Here is an 18,930-nt window from a genome sequence, read left to right as displayed (position 1 = left end):
TATTTGAGTCCGCACTGCCATATATCCCAGTTCAAAGCAGAAAATGTGGTATTTTATCTAGCTGTGTGGAAGGGGCCCTAGATATGTGAAAATTCAAACACAAATGTCTTGATGGTTAGGAAATAAATATTTATATTGTTTTTGCAGATGCATGTGATTCAACTTAGGTATATGGGACAAAAATATTATCAGATTCTTGATATTCTTGATCTATGGTCAGACTAAGCCCTGGATTTCGGTGATAGGTAAAGGAAATACCGTTGTGTTGCTTGCTGGGGTCGGCGGGGGGTGGGGAGAGGTGAGTGGGTTGCACCAGATGGTAATTGTTTGGTACTGAGGGGGAAACTTACACCTGAAGGGTATGGCCCGAGATGGAGAACCTGAGAAAATAAATGAGTAAAGTCAGGTGTGCATATTAAAGTTGCCCTGAAGCAACTACTTGCATAGTTAATTGCCTATGATAAACCTGACCTTGGCACCATTGTAGAAACATTATACCGTTCTGTAAGGACAACCAATTTTAGAAGTTATTCTACAAACTCAAATCTCCAAGCCTGTACACATATATATGGATTTCCATTAAAATAATTCATTTGAATATATATTGAATGTCATTATTTATGCAGGCCCAGCTAGATGTCTACTAAACACAAAAGGAGTTTATGGTGGTTTCATTTTCAATAGATAATTGTGTCTTATTTTGAGAGCACCTTTCCACTGATATTTTAATCCTTTTCTGGTTTCCCAGTAAAGATTCATCAGGTAGAAAGATAGATAGATAGATAGATAGATAGATAGATAGATAGACAGATAGATAGGCAGGATCCAGTCAAAATCCTAATGGCTCAAGACGGTTGATAGTATTTGATGACCTTCCATGCTATCCGTTGTCTTTAAATGGGAGGACCTCATGTCCTCCCTCCCATAAAAAAAACCCCTCTCCTTATCTTGCCATATGGACATAGGCATCAGACTGCTCACACCTCTAAAGTGTATGTAGTAACTTCCATAGAAAACAATTGCACTCTTGGTGCCACAAGTGGCAGTAAGAAAGCTGTAGAAAGAAGTATACCTTCTATGGTCCAGAAGAGGCAAATGAGTACTATTTGACATCGAAATTGTTGCTTAGGCAGTCCAGCACCCAGATGATTGTGTTTTGTTTATGTGTTGTGGCATTTGGTTCTGAAGTATGCTCGTAAATCCTTTTATTGGGCTACAATCTGGTACATATTTGACTGTCTCAAATCCCATTGAAGGTAAGAGGATATAAGCTTCCAAACCCATAAAAATTGCTATGAAGATGTTTTAGAAATGCTTCAAATGTTGTATTACTTTCCTTTAAAAGGTCTTGGAAAAATGATTAAGTATAATTGAAAGACCTTCCTGCTCTCTCTCTCTCTCTTTTTTTTTTAATCCTTATTTCTAATATATTGATACCTTGCCTATGCAAAGCTCATTCCAAAAAGGGTGGGGGACCCTTATGTGGGTATTAAACTTCTTGAAAAGCTGTTTTTATTAATTGATGTAGCTGAGAAATAAACAAACACAACATAGACATAAGGCTATCTGAACTCTTCATTTGTTACACTTACAATATTAATAACACTGTTTCCAGAACTTGTCACATCAAGTAAAAGATCTTCATTCCAGGCTGTCTTTTGGGGCCAAATTGAAACTGGATGCATGCATTTAATAAATTGTAGTCTCAAGTAGTCATTTTTGTAAATAATTAGCTTCGGTGGAAGAATAAGTTAGCATATTGTATGCATCTAATGTTGCAAATGTACATACTGCAAACTTTCCTATTAATCAACAGTCAAGCACTGTAAGTTGGGTCTCATACATAATGAATTGTGCTTAAGCCTCCTGGGTTTCATTGATAGAAAAATAAGAGAAAACACAAGTGTAGTAAGCTTTTGAATAAAATTTAACTAGATTGCTCTGCATCCTGTAATTGTTTTGGAATCATTAGGGACTAGACAATTCATCTGCAATTTGGGGGCTAGTTTTGCCTTCATCTATCAAAGAAGACTGTTTAAATGACATCAAGGTATTGATGTAACAACCTTTAAAAAATGTCCACGCAAAATGTTAGCAGTATGTATGTGCTTTAGGAACATTTTTCTCTCCACCATGCTACCAGGAACCTTAACAGATTTTGTATAATATATTTTAATGCCATGTTTTAAAATATTAAAATATGTATTTGAAAATTATTTTTGTAAACAATGCTGTGAATATACATGAAAGGCATGAAATATTTGCAATGGACCAGTAAATGCTATTACTGCTCGTAAAAGAAATACATAATTTTTGAGAAACATGAGGGATAAAGATTGCAGTTGGAGCTGAAAGATTGGGGGAACAAGTTGCTCATTCAGTCTGTCCATAGACATGCAAATATTGTGTCCCATCAGCTTTATTCTCCAGGTTTACGTAGCTCATGCCATGGTTTACCTGACTTATACCCAAAAAATATGGTCTAGTATTATGAGGACCATACACATCTGTTGTTGGTCCCTGCTCATTGCGGTCAGTCTGTCCATAGACATGCAAATATTGTGTACCATCAGCTTTATTTTCCAGGCTTACATGGCTCATGCCATGGTCTACCTGACTTACTCTGCATACCCAAAGGTTATGGTCTAGTATTATGAGGACCGTACATGGCTGTTGGTGGTCCCTGCTCACTTCAGTCAGTCTGTCCATAGACATGCAAATATTGTGTCCCATCAGCTTTATTCTCCAGGCTTATGTGGCTCATGCCATGGTCTACCTGACTTACTGTTCATACCCAAAGGTTATGGTCTATTATTATGAAGACTATACACGGCTGTTGTTAGTCCCTACTCATTTCAGCCCTGTCTTCTGTAATGCTAGTTTGGGGGAGAATATGAGAGGGCCTGTGCTAGGCTTAATGTCATTTCTAACTACTATTCTACAACTGGAATTCATGTATGTAACTGTGCTTGCATTCCAAAGAAAGGTTTTCTTGTTAGTTGTGGAGTTTATGTGTGAGTTGAAAAACTTTGCGAGCTGGGTTGCTGTAAGGTTTCCAGGCTGTAATGTCTATGTTCCACAAGAATTATCTCCTGACATTTCGCCTGCATCTATGGCAGGCATCCTCAGAGGTTGGGAGGTCTGTTGGAAACTAGGCAAGTGAGGTTTATATATCTGTGGAATGTCCGGGGTGGGAGAAAGAACTCTTGTCTGATTGAAGCAGGTGTGACTGTTGCAATTGGCCACCTTGATTAGCATTTAGTGGCCTTGCAGCTTCAAGGTCTGGCTGCTTACTGCCTGGGAGAATCCTTCGTTGGGAGGTGATTAGCTGGCCCTGATTGTTTCTTGTTCGGAATTCCACTGTTTTTGAGTTGTTCTTTATTTACTATTTTGATTTTAGTGTTTTTTAATACTGGTAGCCAGACTTTGAGAATTATTTCATTGTTCCAAAGTACATACCTCCTCAAAAAAAAAAAAAAAAAGATGACATCTTTAAAAAAATAAATCATATATTTTCTTGTGAAATAATTTTTACGTATCATTTGAGGGAAACAGATGGATGTGTTACATGGATATAGATGGGCAAACTAGTGGATCTGCTATCATAGGGCTGTTGGATCCTTTGTTGATGTCACTTTTGCTCCTCTTGCAGCTGTTCTGAGATGAATAGGAATTCTGTCAAGTCTGAACCTTTGATGCAAGACTGGGAAAACTATTCTTCAATGTGGAGCCACTGCAGGAGGAATGGTAGTAAAATCAAGAATAAAATCTGAGGTCCCTTCTACACTGCCCTATATCCCAGAATCTGAACCCAGATTATCTGCTTATCCCAGATTATATGGCAGTGGATACTCATATTATCCAGTTCAAAGCAGAATATCTGGGATCAGATCCTGGGATATAGGGCAGTATAAGCCAACCTGAGTCCATGCGCAAGTATTTATAAATATGGTGTAGTGGTTTTCCTGTATCATAGTCTTTCTGGTTGTAAACTTAGCAAATCATTCAAGAATAAGAATAAGATAGGGTGATTGCTGACTAGGGGCCCTTCCACACAGCCATATAACCCAGAATATCAAGGCAGGAAATCCCACAGTATCTGCTTTGAATAAATGGCAGTGTGGACTCAGATAACCCGGTTCAAAGCAGATATTGTGGGATTTTCTGCCTTGATATTCTGGGTTATATGGCTGTGTGGAAGGGCCTTAGGTTACTATTCTCTCTTGCTGTCTCTAATGCGTTAATATAAGCAAGAATTACAATGTGATACTTCCATTTTCTAGAACCAAAATTGAATCATATCCTTTGCTCATGCGTTGAGAATTGTACAAAAAATGTGCTGAAAGTCCATTACTTATCTTGCTACTGAAGATGATTGATATATGAAGATTGTCTTGTTCTGTTTGGTAAAGGTTCTGCATGCAATATTGAGCAAGTTTTTAGACTTGAATACAAGGCAATACACCATTATTTCCACGCTTTGTCCACTATCCAAGAAGTTTTGAGTAAAATCTTGGTGTTACTTGACAGTGGTTTATATTTCTCACTCATCGTATTTGAAAACACTCTTATTATGATACTTTATAGAAAGGGGAGAATGATAAGTTCTACAAGATTTGTTTCTTTAAAAAGCAGAAATAGTAAACGTTTTCATAACACAAATGTCTTCTATTATTATTTTTATCCATGTATATCATGGTGTATCCGTTAAATTGATCATCATACATGCCTCTTGCAGAATATTAAAAGAACCTGTGAGGGTATCAACCATGAATAAGTAATTAATCCTAGGAAATCATTAGATTGGAAGCATATAGCAGAAATATGTTGGGAAAACGAGGTGTTGGGATATTGAATGTATGTTTAAAGCATGAATTTTAAGATAAATGTTCCTACTATAAACATTCTGCAGGTGTACTTTTAAGAGGAGAAAAATGCTTAGAATTACAGGCTGCATGTTAAGTAAATTTTGAAAGGCTGAAAAATAAAAGATAACTGTATTCTCGAGAGAGGTAGGATGGTAACTAATTCAAGCAACTCTGTGATTATAGATTGCCAGTGAGAAATAAGATAAGTAGAAGGATAAAACAAGGAGAAGAAACTATGTCCAAATGGGTATTGGGCTTCAATTTCTGAAGCAGTAGCCTTCTTGATAAACAAAGAGATTTTACAAATATCTACTTCTCAAGGAGTTGCAACCCTCCCACTTTCAGGAATTTTGCTCAGCTTCTGCCAACCTAGCAGTTCAAAAACATGCAAATGTGAGTAGTTCAATAGGTACTGCTCCAGTAAGAAGGTAATGGCGCTCCACGCAGTCATGCCGGCCACATGACCTAGGAGGAATCTACGGACAACCCCAGCTCTTCGGCTTAGAAATGGAGATGCTTTGAATGCGATCTTCCTGCTTTTTGGCAGAGGGTTGGACTGGATGGCCCATGAGTTCTCTTCCAACTCAATGATTCTATGAGCACCACCCCCAAAATCAGGCACGATTAGACTTAACGTCAAGGGGAAACCTTTACTTTTACTTACCTTCTACTAAATAGAATTTCATTAAGTCTAAAGTCATCTTCTTTTTCTCTGAACAGATATAAATGTGTGGTGCAAAACTAGTAGAGATTGGATTGGATTTTGCTACGTTTCCTTTAAGGCTCTGCTGCATTGTAAAAGATCTATTTAATTATTTCTACAACCAGTTAGAATGTACTTTAATCCAGGAAATGTGTGAATTGCAAAATGGGGCAACATTGTTTAAACTAACCATGTAAATTCTTCCTTTCTTGATGATTTTAATTATTTTGCCCTATTTCAGATTTCCTGTAACAAATGACTTATTGGTATTAATAAATGTATGCCATGCCTCTCTATGTCTGTGCAGTTTTCAAACACAATGATTTCTTCATTGCACTTCTTCCTAGCTTCAGGATGTTCCAGGTTGTTGGTTGTAAAGCCTAAAGGGTTCTGTGTCACGAATTTGATCAAAGCACAGTCTTACTCTGCTGAAAGCAGAAATTTCCAAATTAGCCTGTTGCTTTGTCCCATGTTATTGTGTGCCTGTATCTGCTTTACCTATATATATTTCTCTTTTCTACAGATATTATCAAATGAATGAACATATATGCTGGTCCAATTTAGTAAAACCCACTGTATCAGATGGGCCGATGATTTGGACCCAATCTACATTGCCATATAATGCAGTTTCTGAATGCAGATTAACTGTATTGAACTGGATTATATGGCAGTGCCATCTCATATAATCCAGGTCAAAGCAGTTAATGTGCATTCTCCAACTGGATTATATGGCAGTGTTGATCCATCCTTGGTGGCTCTACTCAAGTTGGCTAGAGTATAGTTCACACATCTTAAATTAGTAATCTTTTATCAGGGGAGGGTGAATTTTGATGTTTTATATTGTTTTATATCAATGGCAGGGAAGTGTTGCCAACTGAATAAATATTTATTTATTTATTTATGAGTCCCCATAAATAAATAAATAATAGGCAAGTTGCTAAATAAGTATCTGATACTTTCCTTATAGCTGTTACGATATGTTTTGTGCAAACTTACATACTTAAGGAGAGCTTTTTGCCCTTTTGCTAAAATACATGTTCTTTGTTCCCTCAACTTTGAAATCCTTTTATTATACTTGTACTAGATTTTTGTCCCCTCAGATTTGAGTAATATGACATATACATAAGGATTACGTAGATTTTGTTGTCTAATTGGAAACTGGAGTTCTTTATTGCAGTTACCTTTTGTAATTTGATTCTGTGTGTGAGAAGAAAGATTTTGTACTTGAGACAAAAGATTCACTCAGCATGGAATTTGCTTATACCATACTAACAATTCTTTTACAGTAGTATTTTAAAACATATCAAACTTCTGTTTTTGTTACAGTATTACAGAGACTTTGGTGTCTTGCGAGGTAATCGGAGCCATAGAAGAAATGACAGAGCCACTGAAACAGTGCACAGCTTGGCTTCAGGCGTACTTCTGTGAGCCACGGATGATAGAGAAGCTTCCAATACCTCCTTTCCACCATCCACTTTTTGAGCACGGTCTGTATATTGATTAGTGTCATACTGGGTGTTTTTTTGGGAGGGGACATTTCCCCAAAGCCATGTGAGTTTCTGATGTTTACATTTAGTTTGTGTAATTTATTGCAAGATTTTAAAATTAAAACATGACATCCTGGTTATTATTATTATTTACAACATTTATACCCCGCCCTTCTCAACCCCCCCCCCCCCCGGGATTGAGAAGATTTAAAATGGGTGTGTCTTGAGTATCAGTAAGTACCACACACCATCCCAAAAAAGGCTGCCACTACCTTCTATTTGACCACTTAGAGAGTTTTAAGGCTCACTGCAAAAGTCTTTGTTCTTCTCTGTCACCTTCAACCCAGCTGCATAAAATCTTGAAACAGTAAGGAGCTTCATACTTACATTCCCAAATTTTGAGAGATCCAGAACTTAGCAAAACCGTATGACATATACTAAGAGTATAGGAGTACTTTGTGTATGATATAAACTCTAGAGATATTAATTTTGAAACCAATAAATGCCATTAAATATATATGTGGCAAAAGGAAGAGATGGGTAAGGAGGAAAGGGGGGACACAAGATGTAGTGACCAACTAGGAAATAATGAGACCAGACCAAGAAAATTAGGGCCACTTTATTTGACCTATGTAAGGGCCCTTCTACATATGCACTAAAAACTAGAAGTAACAAGGATAAAAGCGTGGTGCTAAAATGACATTTTCAGCTGAAAAGTACGTGTTTAAAAGGTGCACTTAAAACACAATTCTGGTAAAAAAAAAAAATTGCATATTCACATGACTATATCACTGCAGTCATGGGAAACATGTGACTTCCTATACTCTGGTGTGGATTGCTCCAGCACATCATCATGCTCCAAAGTGCATCATCGTGCTCCAAAGCACATAACAGCTGACAAAAAAAATGGAGCTACAGACACACTGGTGGCTAAACAGAAGCACAATTGGAATGCAGTTACAATTAGATCTCTGAAACCATTCCTTTGTTCTGATCTTAATTATATTAATTATATTAAATAGAGCTTGAATTTATAGTTTGTTGAAGAGAGAGATAAGAAATCTACTTGTGTGTACATTTAGATATCCGCATGAGCACATATATGATCCAACACATCTTGTGGAGAATTAAAAAAACCAACTTTCCACCGGATGTCCCCTGTCCCGTCTTGTAAAATCCACTACAAAGAAAGGTGCCAGGGTGGTGGAAGACCATTTTCCAGGATTGACAGGTCTGTGCCTGTACTTGCTATCAGGTACTGCAATTTTTAAACCCACGTATTTAATCCAAATTTGGATGCTGTCTGGAAGTGCCCTAAGTAAATTGTATCTGGAGATGAACAAAGAACTAGGGAAAGCAACCTGATACCAGATGTCAGGCCATGATCACCGCCTGAGTTTGTCCCGTGGATGAGACCCTGAGAGCAGTCCAAACTATGGGTTGCTCATCCAGCCAGTCATTTCCTGGAAAGCCAACCCAGAGCACTCCCTCCCAAATCCCATTACTTTATAAGGGCTGGGGAGGTTAGTTCCAAAGGTAGCTTCCTTCACAGCTGTCTGGATACCAGGACCTAAAGAGGCCATTCCAGACCCTCACTTTTCACTACAAGGAAGTGAAAAAGTATACACTGAACTCTTAGAAGAGAGATCATGAATGAGCAGACTGGCCTTAAAAATCCCAGACCACCCCCCCCCCCCCCCCCAAATGCACACACACATGCGAAGCCTTGGCTGCTTTTACCCTGGCCTCTATTTATAGGGACTATCAAATAGCTCTCACCTGTAGCATTCGTTGTTGTGTGGTCTCGGGAGATTAAAAAGCCTTCAAATAAACTAGCTCAGTTATATTTTAGATACATACATTTCTTTAGAATATAGGCTTCACCCAACACTCATGAACAACATTTGGGCTTTTCCACCATTTCCTAGAAACTTAAAAATCCCATTGAGAGATTATTTTCTCAGCTCTGTCTTACTAAAAACAGTCTGCTCTGAACTAAAAATAGGTTTAACCTAACTGTACACCAAGTTCATCTTAAGCCTGCACATATTGAGAATCTTATTTGCCATTCAGAGACCTTGAAGAGCTTTTAAAGGTAGCATTTGTTTTCTATTGTATCAGAGCATTATCTACTAGGTAAAATTCATAGACTGAAACAGGTAATTACAAGCTCTGGTATCACTCATGGCAGAATGTGGGTCAGTGACTCATCCATCAAAACATTTGGGGGAATTTACACCAGGACTGCTGGATTTCTCCTGTTCTCTTTTGTTGTTCTCCTGTGGGAAGCCTGTTCCCTGCATGCTGTCTTCCCATTTTCTGATTTTACAGTGAGCATTATGATAATTAATTTTGGAAATGACCATGCACAGTTGCTCTCACTGCAATATTCTACTTTTTATCATTTATTTTAATTGCTCATTTTATGCAAGTCATTCTGAACATTTCTAATTTTGAAGAATATTACAGTGCTATAAGAGATCACTTAACATTATTATTAAAAGACTTTAGAGAGGGAGGGATTGGGAATAAGTGGAATACAATAGCTGACCAAGCCTGATAACCTACTTTCTGATAGTTAAAGGGACTCTTGATTGATATTAACCTATTAGTATGACTGTCCTTTGATAGAAAGGAGGAAATGAAGAGTCAATTTATGTCTAAGACTTAAGTTTCAGTTGTCACTAATAAAGAATCCCTTTAAAATGTGATAAAGAATTCTTTGTACTGTCAGCTTTCAATACTTCCTATTTGAAATCACAGGTATTTTCATTAAACAGGTGTGGATTATTGTACTGGAAGGATTTTTGCACCAAATAAATTACTAACTGGAGCTAGCTGTAGGGAACATACTATGCCCCTACCAGGCCCGTAGCCAGGATTTTGATTCGGGGGGGGGGGGGGGCTGAGTCTGAGTGAAAGAGGGTCTACCCTAGCAAACCTTTTGTATCATTACCCCAATACCCCCATGCATATGAGATATATTGAGCATGGTGATCAGATCATGATATGAATGAATATAACAGTTTAAATAATGTACCACTAAGACCTTTTTGCAGACCACTATGAGAATTTCGGGGGGGGGGGGGGGCTGAAGTCCCCAAAGCCCCCCCCCCCCCCCCCGGCTACATGCCTGGCCCCTACTCAAGCAGCTCCATAGGCCTCCAACAATTTTCTGGGCTCAATTCAAGGTGCAGGTTGTTACCTACAAAGCCCTATATGATTCGGATACAACCTGTCTTTGAGACCACATCTCTTTCTATGAACGTTACTTTGAGATCGTCAGGGGTGGCCCTTCTCTTGGTTCAACACCGTCTCAAACACGGTTGGTGGGGACAAGAGAGAGAGCCTTCTCTGTAGTGGTTCTTTGGCTCTGGAATATCTTCCCTAAAGAGATTAAGTTAGCTCTCACCTTTGGCTCCTTACGATCCAGTCTAAAAACATTGATTTTTAAGCAAGCTTTTGGCCTCAAGTAGGCTGAAATGGGCCCATATGAGGTTAACACTTTGACACTTTAGTTGCAGTCTGAAGGCAGCTAGTTTCAACTGTGTTTTTATTTTATTTTATGTATTAATAGTGGGGGTTTTTTAATAACTTTTGTGTGATATTGTTTTTATACTCATGTACCATTTATATTATATTATACACTTGTAGTGCCTTGTAAGTCTCCCCGATTCCTTTTTGGGAGATGGTGGGAGGATTTAAATAAAGATGATGATTATGATTTCTTTTTGTTGTGTCAGGAGTGACTTGAGAAACTGCAAGTCGCTTCTGGTGTGAGAAAATTGGCTGTCTGAAAGGATGTTGTCCATGATGATGATGGTGATGGTGACGATGACGATGATGATGATGATGATTATTATTATTATTATTATTATTAAGAGCAAACTACAGACCACCTATTACAATCCAGCCTGAGCCCTGCTATATGCACAATGGAGGACCTCCTTATAGCAACACCAGAGGCACGCCAAGTGGCCAGCTTTGGTCAAAGGACATTTAATAAAATGCCAAGTTTGCAAACTTTGTGTTTTTAAAATACATTACAACTGTACCCTTGGTTCGCTTCTGATACAATAAATTAAAAATATATATTCTTGTTATTATTAAATATATCTTCCCATGGAACTGAAAACTGAAATGTTTAATGACCATTTGTTTACATCACTGATCTATTTTTGGAATCAATTTTTTTCAGATAAATATATGGAATTTCAATAGGGAACCCCCCTTCCCGATTCATTTATTAGAATATGGACTAAGTAGGTGTGTATATTTTATGCTGGAAAAAGGAGTGCAACATAGAAAAGCTAGGTAATCTATTTGATGACTAACATTGATAAATAGTTGCAAACCATACTTTTTTAAAAATACAAAATTTCACATAAAAGACATTTTATTAGATTAAACAGTCTAAAGATGAAGTCATCATCTGAACAAATAATGCTCAGTGTGGTCTGAAATATTTATTTAATATCCTTGCTTTATTTTCCTTCAAATATGCTACTCTCATAAACTCTCTGTGTCAAATAAAAACAGGTGAGTTAGGGAATATTTGCAGGTAGAAAAAAATTGACTGTTGTTAGTTAAATAAGAGCACTGCCCTAATGAAACAAAGGATCCCACTATAAAATATGAAGAGAACTTATTATCTGGAAAGAAATTGTAGAGCAATTTTAATAGAAAGAAGGGATGAACACATCAACAGAATTCTTCTGCGAATGGCCTGATCCTGGATTCAGTGTTGCCGTCAATGAATTTATAGGCTTAGCAACTGGAAAATATCCTGAGGCTCTCTTTCTCAGTAAAATGAGAGTAGTACATTTTCAAACCAGCTGGTTTGTTAAAGAAATGAAAAGAAAATTGGGTACCAAAAAGGGCTTCTTTCTGCCTGTGACTAATAGCAGCCCTCGGGCAATGCTGTTACTCTAGCATGCAGCAGTCACCTCAGAATGAGACCCTTTGGAAGCCTACGTTTTTCTTTGCTGTGTTGTTCAGTCAGGTCATAGTGCAAAAGGTGCATAAACCTCTAATTTAGAGAAAATGTTTCCTTGCTGTGGCTTAATTTAAGTCCCCGGTGTTGTGTTGTCCACAAGGCTTGTTGTCCACGTACACAGAGCCCTGCTAACAAATCTTTTTCATTGCAGTTGCTTTTTATCCTCCTGTCCATCCCACCAGAAAACATTTAGTGTGGAATTAAAGGCTAAAGGGTTTTCACACATATTTGTTGTGATGTGTAAAGGAACTCCTGGGTGCAAGATTCTTATCCTCCTCCTACTTTTCATAAGAAAGCCTTACCAATGCCAACATTGCGACTTTTAATTTTTTGTCTATGTGGATCTTAGTGGGGCTGCAGAGTGATGTAGTCATAGAAAATGGCAACTATTTATTTATTTTATTTATTTATTTACTATATTTATATACCGTCCCTCTCAGCCTTCAGGCGGTTTAAAATTGGTGCCAAGACCATAAAATACAATTTCAATACAATAAAAACAATCGTATAATAAGATCATAACAAAAGCCATAAAAACATGAACATTAAGGACTCCTATTAAAAACATTATCCAAACACATTGTCCAACCATTCAATTTCCCTATGTCTATTACACTGTATTTGGAAATGCATGCTCAGAGCCAAGTCTGACCTTCTTTCAAAATGTTAGAAGGGAGGGGGCCGATCTGATATCTTTAGGGAGGGCGTTCCATAGCCAAGGAGTGACCACTGAGAAGGCCCTCTCGTCCCCGCCAGCCATACCTGTGATGAAGATGGGACCGAGAGCATTGCCTCCCCAGACATAGTTGAGGAGAAGTTTTAAGGCACTTTCAGGCCCTTATGTTGGGGAGGCTCCATCTTTTTGAGTGGCCGGGTTTCATTAATGCAAATGGCAACTCTTGGTTGTTGTTTTTTTTTAAAGTGGATTGTTTTACACTCAACTCCACATTTCACAAGAGGACAAATATGAGTGCAACCAAATACATATTTCCTCCACTCACTAATACCTGGCTGAATTGCCTTTAGCCACTTGGAAGGAAATGTGAAGCTTTCAACACTCATATGGTTCCAATATCCATGTGCTGCTATATATGATCACACCCTGAAAACATGGATTCTGCAGACCAGCTGACAGATGTCGGAAAGGGCATATCCAATAAAATGGAGTGAAAAAAACTGGATGTTTTAATCCTTTTCTTTCCCTTACACAAAAAGAAAACTAACTTCACAATGTCACGATGCATTCACACTAGTTTTCTCTTTTAAAAACCTATTATAATCAGGTGGAACTGTTCAGCGGTGCTTTACTTTATGTTTCTTTATCTTGTTACTATGAGCATAAAGCAGTCTGAATTGTTTGCCTTGATTTGATTTCTCAACACATTCCAGTAACACCTGCATGTATGCTTTTCTCAGACACATCTCCATCTCAACGTTAAACACGAGAATAGTTGGCTAGTTGAAGTGACTAAAGGCAATTCAAAATGACAGCAGAACTCAAAGTAAATGAACAAGCTAAGAAAGGCCAAGCAGGCCTTTTCACTTGCTGCATCATTTCTATTTAAATAAGACTATCAGAAAGCTGATGGTCAGATTTTTCTTTATCTGTTGTACCCAATCCTTCATTTATTTGTTGAGCCGCTTATATGAAAACAGTATCTAATGAATTCCTGGCACATGAATAATAAGACTTTTCAATCTAATGTTTGGCCTCTCATCCATTGCAAGCAGTTCTCATATGTTATTGTTGTTGTTGTTGTTGTGTGCCTTCAAGTCATTTCCAATTTGTGGCAACCCTAAGGCTAACCAGTCACAGGGTTTTCTATGGCTGAGGGTGTGTGACACACTGAAAGTCACCTAATTGGTTTTCACGCCCTGGTCTCCATAGTCCAACACTCAAACTACTATACAAATCTCTATTAAAGTATATGTTTTACTAATATGGAAGAACGTTAATAGATATTTGATCACTCTCCTATCCTGTATCAACTGAACCATAGCAGGTCTGAGAACTAGCAAGCATCTGAAAATATCATCCAAAAGTAACACAAGAAAAAGTCATTCATGGTTGCTTTTGTTTGACCATAAACATGGAATGCCAAGTGTCAAGAGTTCTTAAGATAATACTCCTATTTTTGTGATTCGGTGTAAACCAGTGGTTCTCAACCTGGGGTCCCTAGATGTTTTTGGCCTTCAACTCCCAGAAATCCTAACAGCTGGTAAACTGGCTGGGATTTCTGGGAGTTGTAGGCCAAAAACATCTGGGGACCCCAGGTTGAGAACCACTGGTGTAAACTAATACCCGAAATTGCTACAGTCTGAAACTTCAAATGACCTCATCACATGGATGAGGTCCCCCCAGTCCGAATTTGTCAGGCTCTGTGACAAATCGGCGGGGCAGCGAGGAAATCCCAGCACCCCACCTTGCCCACAGTGACACTTCCCCATCCAATGTGGGGAAGCATCACTGCATGTCTACCACCCCCCCGGTGCTGGCCCCACTGTTCTGAGGGAAGCATCTTGCCACGCTGTCAGGACACTTCCTCCTCAGAGCCCCACTAGAAGTTGCTGTATGTCATGTGGTGGGCGGCGCGGGGCTCCAAGGAGGAAGTGTCCTGACAGCATCCTAGGATGCTAAAATCACCTCATGTGATAAGGTGGTAAGAATCAAGAGCCTACAATTTGGTTTCTTTCTTAAATATTAAAATAATAGTGCACTTTGCTTTCAGAATTCATATTCAAGTTCTGTTCTTCCCTATCTTAGTGTCATGGTTAAGTCAAAGTCATTATTTCATGCAATGGAAGCAGCTTTCTAATGTTTAAAAACAAAATGGTTACTAAAATATTAAAGCACCAGGATTGACACAAACTTCTATATTTTCCCTTTGCTTTAAATTAAGGCTCAAAATGGTTGAGCTTCATTAGATGAAGCTGGAGGGTTTAAAACCTTCAGATGCCATTTTATTGATTATGAAAGGATAGCAATTTCTGTACTCGAATTAAGTGGGAAAGTAACAGCTGGTAGAAAAATTTAATTCTTAAAAGGTTTAAGCCAGTGAACTACTTTTCAGGGGCAGTGAAAATCTAGGTCTGTTGCTTTATGTAGCTCCCTCTAAAAAGTGAGTAAGGTGAGAAGAAGGGCTGATCAAAAGAGCCGGAAGACATAGAAGACACCCATGAATTTAAAGACAGGGATGCAGACTGTCAGATGTCTTGAATCAATACAGAGAGGTCACTGCATGGCAAGCATGAACAGTTTACATAGCAGGAAGCTGATAACTACTGTACTTTTTGACAATTTGTAATGTGAAGAGCAAAAGAGGCTCTTGAAATGGGAAGGAGCAGAAGGAAACATAGACGCTAAAGTTGACCCTCAATTTAATTGCAAAGTCTTGGCAAAACCAGTTCTTCAATAATAAGTATTAAAAATTACAGCTAAAGCTAAAATGTATTTCTGGAAAGGAATAGATCTAGTACTCTCAATTAGATGTGCCATTTTCAGTCCTACTGTAGGGTGAATATTGTGCAATATTTTTACCAATCCATTTTTTGTCATTAACTATTTCTGTCAAAATTATGTCTTGTGTTTTTAGAGAATCTTTTTTGGAAATGTTATACTAAACTTAACTTTGGCCTTAATAAGGGCAAAATTCAAACTAGAACATTAAAATAATGATACAGTATTTTGAGCCACTGTGTATGTATCATGATGACTGAGTTCCTGTGTCCATCAACTGCAGTGCTGGTACATTTTGGGAGATTGGATGTGCTCTGACATATTAGGATTATGTAGAACAGAAATAGAAATTCACCCACAGAGTAACTGAAGGGTGGAGAACAACAAAGAAGTACAATATAGTTTTATGAATGCCTTACATTATTGCAACCCTTCATTTCTACAATAAACAAGCACATTTATATTGTTCCTATCATGTTACTATCTTCTATCTCATTGTCCTCTGATGTACATAAAAACCCAAATTACCTGACACTGTGTTCAGTATGACAGTTTGGTCGTGTTTTGCAGGTCAGCTTTCAAAGTTACATACACCCCCCTTTCTTATTAACCAATTTTTGGATATCCCAGCTTTACCACATTCTTTCACCGCCACTTAAATATATCCATCTGCTACTTATCAAAGATATAGCCATGTTAGTTTATAACAGTGTTTCTCAAACTCTGCTCCTCCCGGTGTTTTGGACTTCAGCTTCCAGAAATCCCAGCCAGTTTACCAGTTATTAGGAATTGTGGGAGCTGAAATCCAATACATCTGGAGGAGCAGTGAGAAACACTGGTCTAGAATATCAATAAGCAAAGGGATTTTGTAGCACTTTTATGACTAATTGATAGAACAAAGCTAGTAGCATAAGCTTTCATAGATTAAGTCTACTTTCTAAGATTCATAGAGTATAGTAGTTAGAAGCAGACTTGTATAGCCAAACTGTGACTAGCCATAGAAATGTGAAACATGTGGGTGTGATGATGAAGTGAGAAGTTGAGTATTAATGGTCATTGGGGAACAAAGACATGAGGTAAGATGTTGCTTGAGGCAAGATGAGTAGATAACCATATGAATTGTTTGAGGGAGTTATTGTAATATAGTGTGATGCTCACTGGGAACCAGAAAAGAGATGTGATGAACTGATGTTATTAACTAGTGTTATAATATGGCTAGAAACCATTGTCTCTGTCCAGCCCCCATTGAAGATTTTGAGTTGGTGGATATATTCCAATTCCTCTGCTTCACATCTTTTTTTGTAGTTTTTATAGTTTTTATTGTTAAAGGACAGCTGTTGTGAGGTCAGATGGAATGCCCAGGAAGATTAGAGTTTTCTGTGCCTGATTTTTATGTATTCCCATTCCCAATTTCTTATTTGGGTCTATTTATCCTCTGGCCCAGAGACTGGCCAGTTTTCCTAATGTACAGTGCTGAGAAGCATTATTGGCAGAGGATGGTATGTGTCACATAAGTGATGTTATCACTAATATTGTGGGTGGGGTGATTAGATTCTATGGTATTTCCCAAGCAGATGTGTGGGCAGAGTTGGCAACTTGTGCTTCCAGAGAGGAGATTTCTCTCTTGATCTTTTCTTATTTGCTGTACAGAAGCCTGATCAGATGTTTTAGTAGCTTTAGAATCTACAGGTTCAGTGTTTCATCTTGATCTTCTACAATGTTTAACCCAATTAAAACTGATTTTTGAAAAATAGAAATGAATTTCTGGCTATTTGAGGGTTAATTTAGAGGTGTATTTTGTATTCAGACCTTGAAGAGTCACATACAAATTAAAAATTGGCCCATGGACCTAATGAAGTTGGCCATCCATGAAATTCAGTTATTTCCTAGCCTAGCAATGGTTTTCTAGTGGAGTCTAGAATCCAACCTTTGATTCCACCTCATTTTCCATATCAGCTCAGCCTCATCAGTTTGCATTTGGTTGTTGCCTTAGTCTATCTTAGGGTGCATCCCCTGCAACTCTGGTTCCAATTGGTCTTTATTGTAAAATTTGCACCCTCTTTCCATGACAGTTCATTATTTGGACCATATCCTTCAAGGCTTTCTATTTGTGTTTTCAAAGCATCAGAGCTCATCTCCATCAGGCTGGAGAGACCATTGCAGATAACTCAGGATCAAAAGCCACTGATGTCAAGAAAAGGGTTCTCTTTACATAATTATCTTATAACTTCTGGAAATATACATAGGCCTTGGATATCCCAGCTTTACCACATTCTTTCACCACCACTTAAATATATCCATCTGCTACTTATCAAAGATATAGCCATGTTATAGGCACTGGAACTAGAGTGTAGGCACCGAGATTGTGGCGCAGCTGGCTGAGTGTCAGCTGTATTAGGATCACTCTGACCAAAAGGTCATGAGTTCGAAGCCAGCCCAGGTTGGAGTGGGTTTCCAACCAATGGTGTAGCCTGTTGTCGACCTTTGCAACCCGAAAGACAATTGCATCTGCCAAGTAGGAAAATTAGGTACCACCTTAAAGTGTGGGGAAGCTAAATTAACTAATTTATGAGGCCATAAAAAAGACTCCAACAAAGCACTCCAGCAAAAAAGCATGCGGAGAATGCAGAAGTACTTCATCAGTGTCGCAGATGGACGATGAAAGCGACAGCTCCCCTGGTGGCCAGAAAAAGTTAAATAGCCTCTGTGTATGTCTGTATATGTTGTATGTTAAAATTGGCATTGAATGTTTGCCATATATGTGTACACTGTAATCTGCCCTGAGTCCCCTGCGGGGTGAGAAGGACGGAATATAAAAGCTGTAAAATAAATAAATAAATAAATAAAATCAAATAGATAAGAAGCAGAGGGCAGAATTACCTTCTTTTCTTCACTTTTCCATAGACATTCTCAATTGATGCACTTCACACAGTATTGATCTGATTGGCACCTGGGTGGAGAGTTCAGTATGATTGGAGGTGTCGGTTCCTAGAGTAAGAGAGTTTGAATCATGCAAAAATCAGCTGCAAACAGCCAAAACCAGAACTTAAATCCTATTGATTTTAGTGGGTTCACTCAAAGTAGGAATAAAATGGGATTTAGCCCCATATGTCAATTTTGAAGTTGTTCATTTGTTGATTCAGGACTAAGTGTTTGAGGTACGGACCATTGAAAACAGTGGCAATTCAAATTATTTTAGTATTGTGGTGCAGCTATAATTAGGCTTTGAAAATGCAGTGTCTTTCTTGGGTGATTTCCCCTAGGTAATAAATAAATATTTACAACTTAAATTTCATTTAGCCAAGCTTTTGAGTTTGCTTAATGGCAGTGTTTGCAAGATTATCCAATGTGTGTTACACTGATACAGCACAGTGCTGAAAATGTTTCGATGAGGTCTTTGATCATCAGAGTTAGGAAGG

At 38.1% G+C, this 18,930-nt stretch overlaps 1 protein-coding gene across 3 annotated transcripts in view; it reads left to right on the top strand.

The window, feature by feature from the left end:
* MGMT (O-6-methylguanine-DNA methyltransferase) overlaps positions 1-18,930 on the top strand; it is a 228,357-nt gene that overhangs the window by 165,382 nt on the left and 44,045 nt on the right. For all 3 annotated transcript variants that reach the window (XM_067465787.1, XM_067465786.1, XM_067465785.1), the window contains exon 4: positions 6,898-7,058. In XM_067465787.1, the coding sequence (XP_067321888.1) occupies positions 6,898-7,058 (161 nt within the window). The remainder of the gene's footprint in view (positions 1-6,897; positions 7,059-18,930) is intronic.

This window comes from Anolis sagrei, chromosome 3 (genome assembly GCF_037176765.1).
Source record: "Anolis sagrei isolate rAnoSag1 chromosome 3, rAnoSag1.mat, whole genome shotgun sequence".
NCBI lineage: Eukaryota > Metazoa > Chordata > Lepidosauria > Squamata > Dactyloidae > Anolis > Anolis sagrei.
This window is presented reverse-complemented; position numbering and strand designations above follow the sequence as displayed.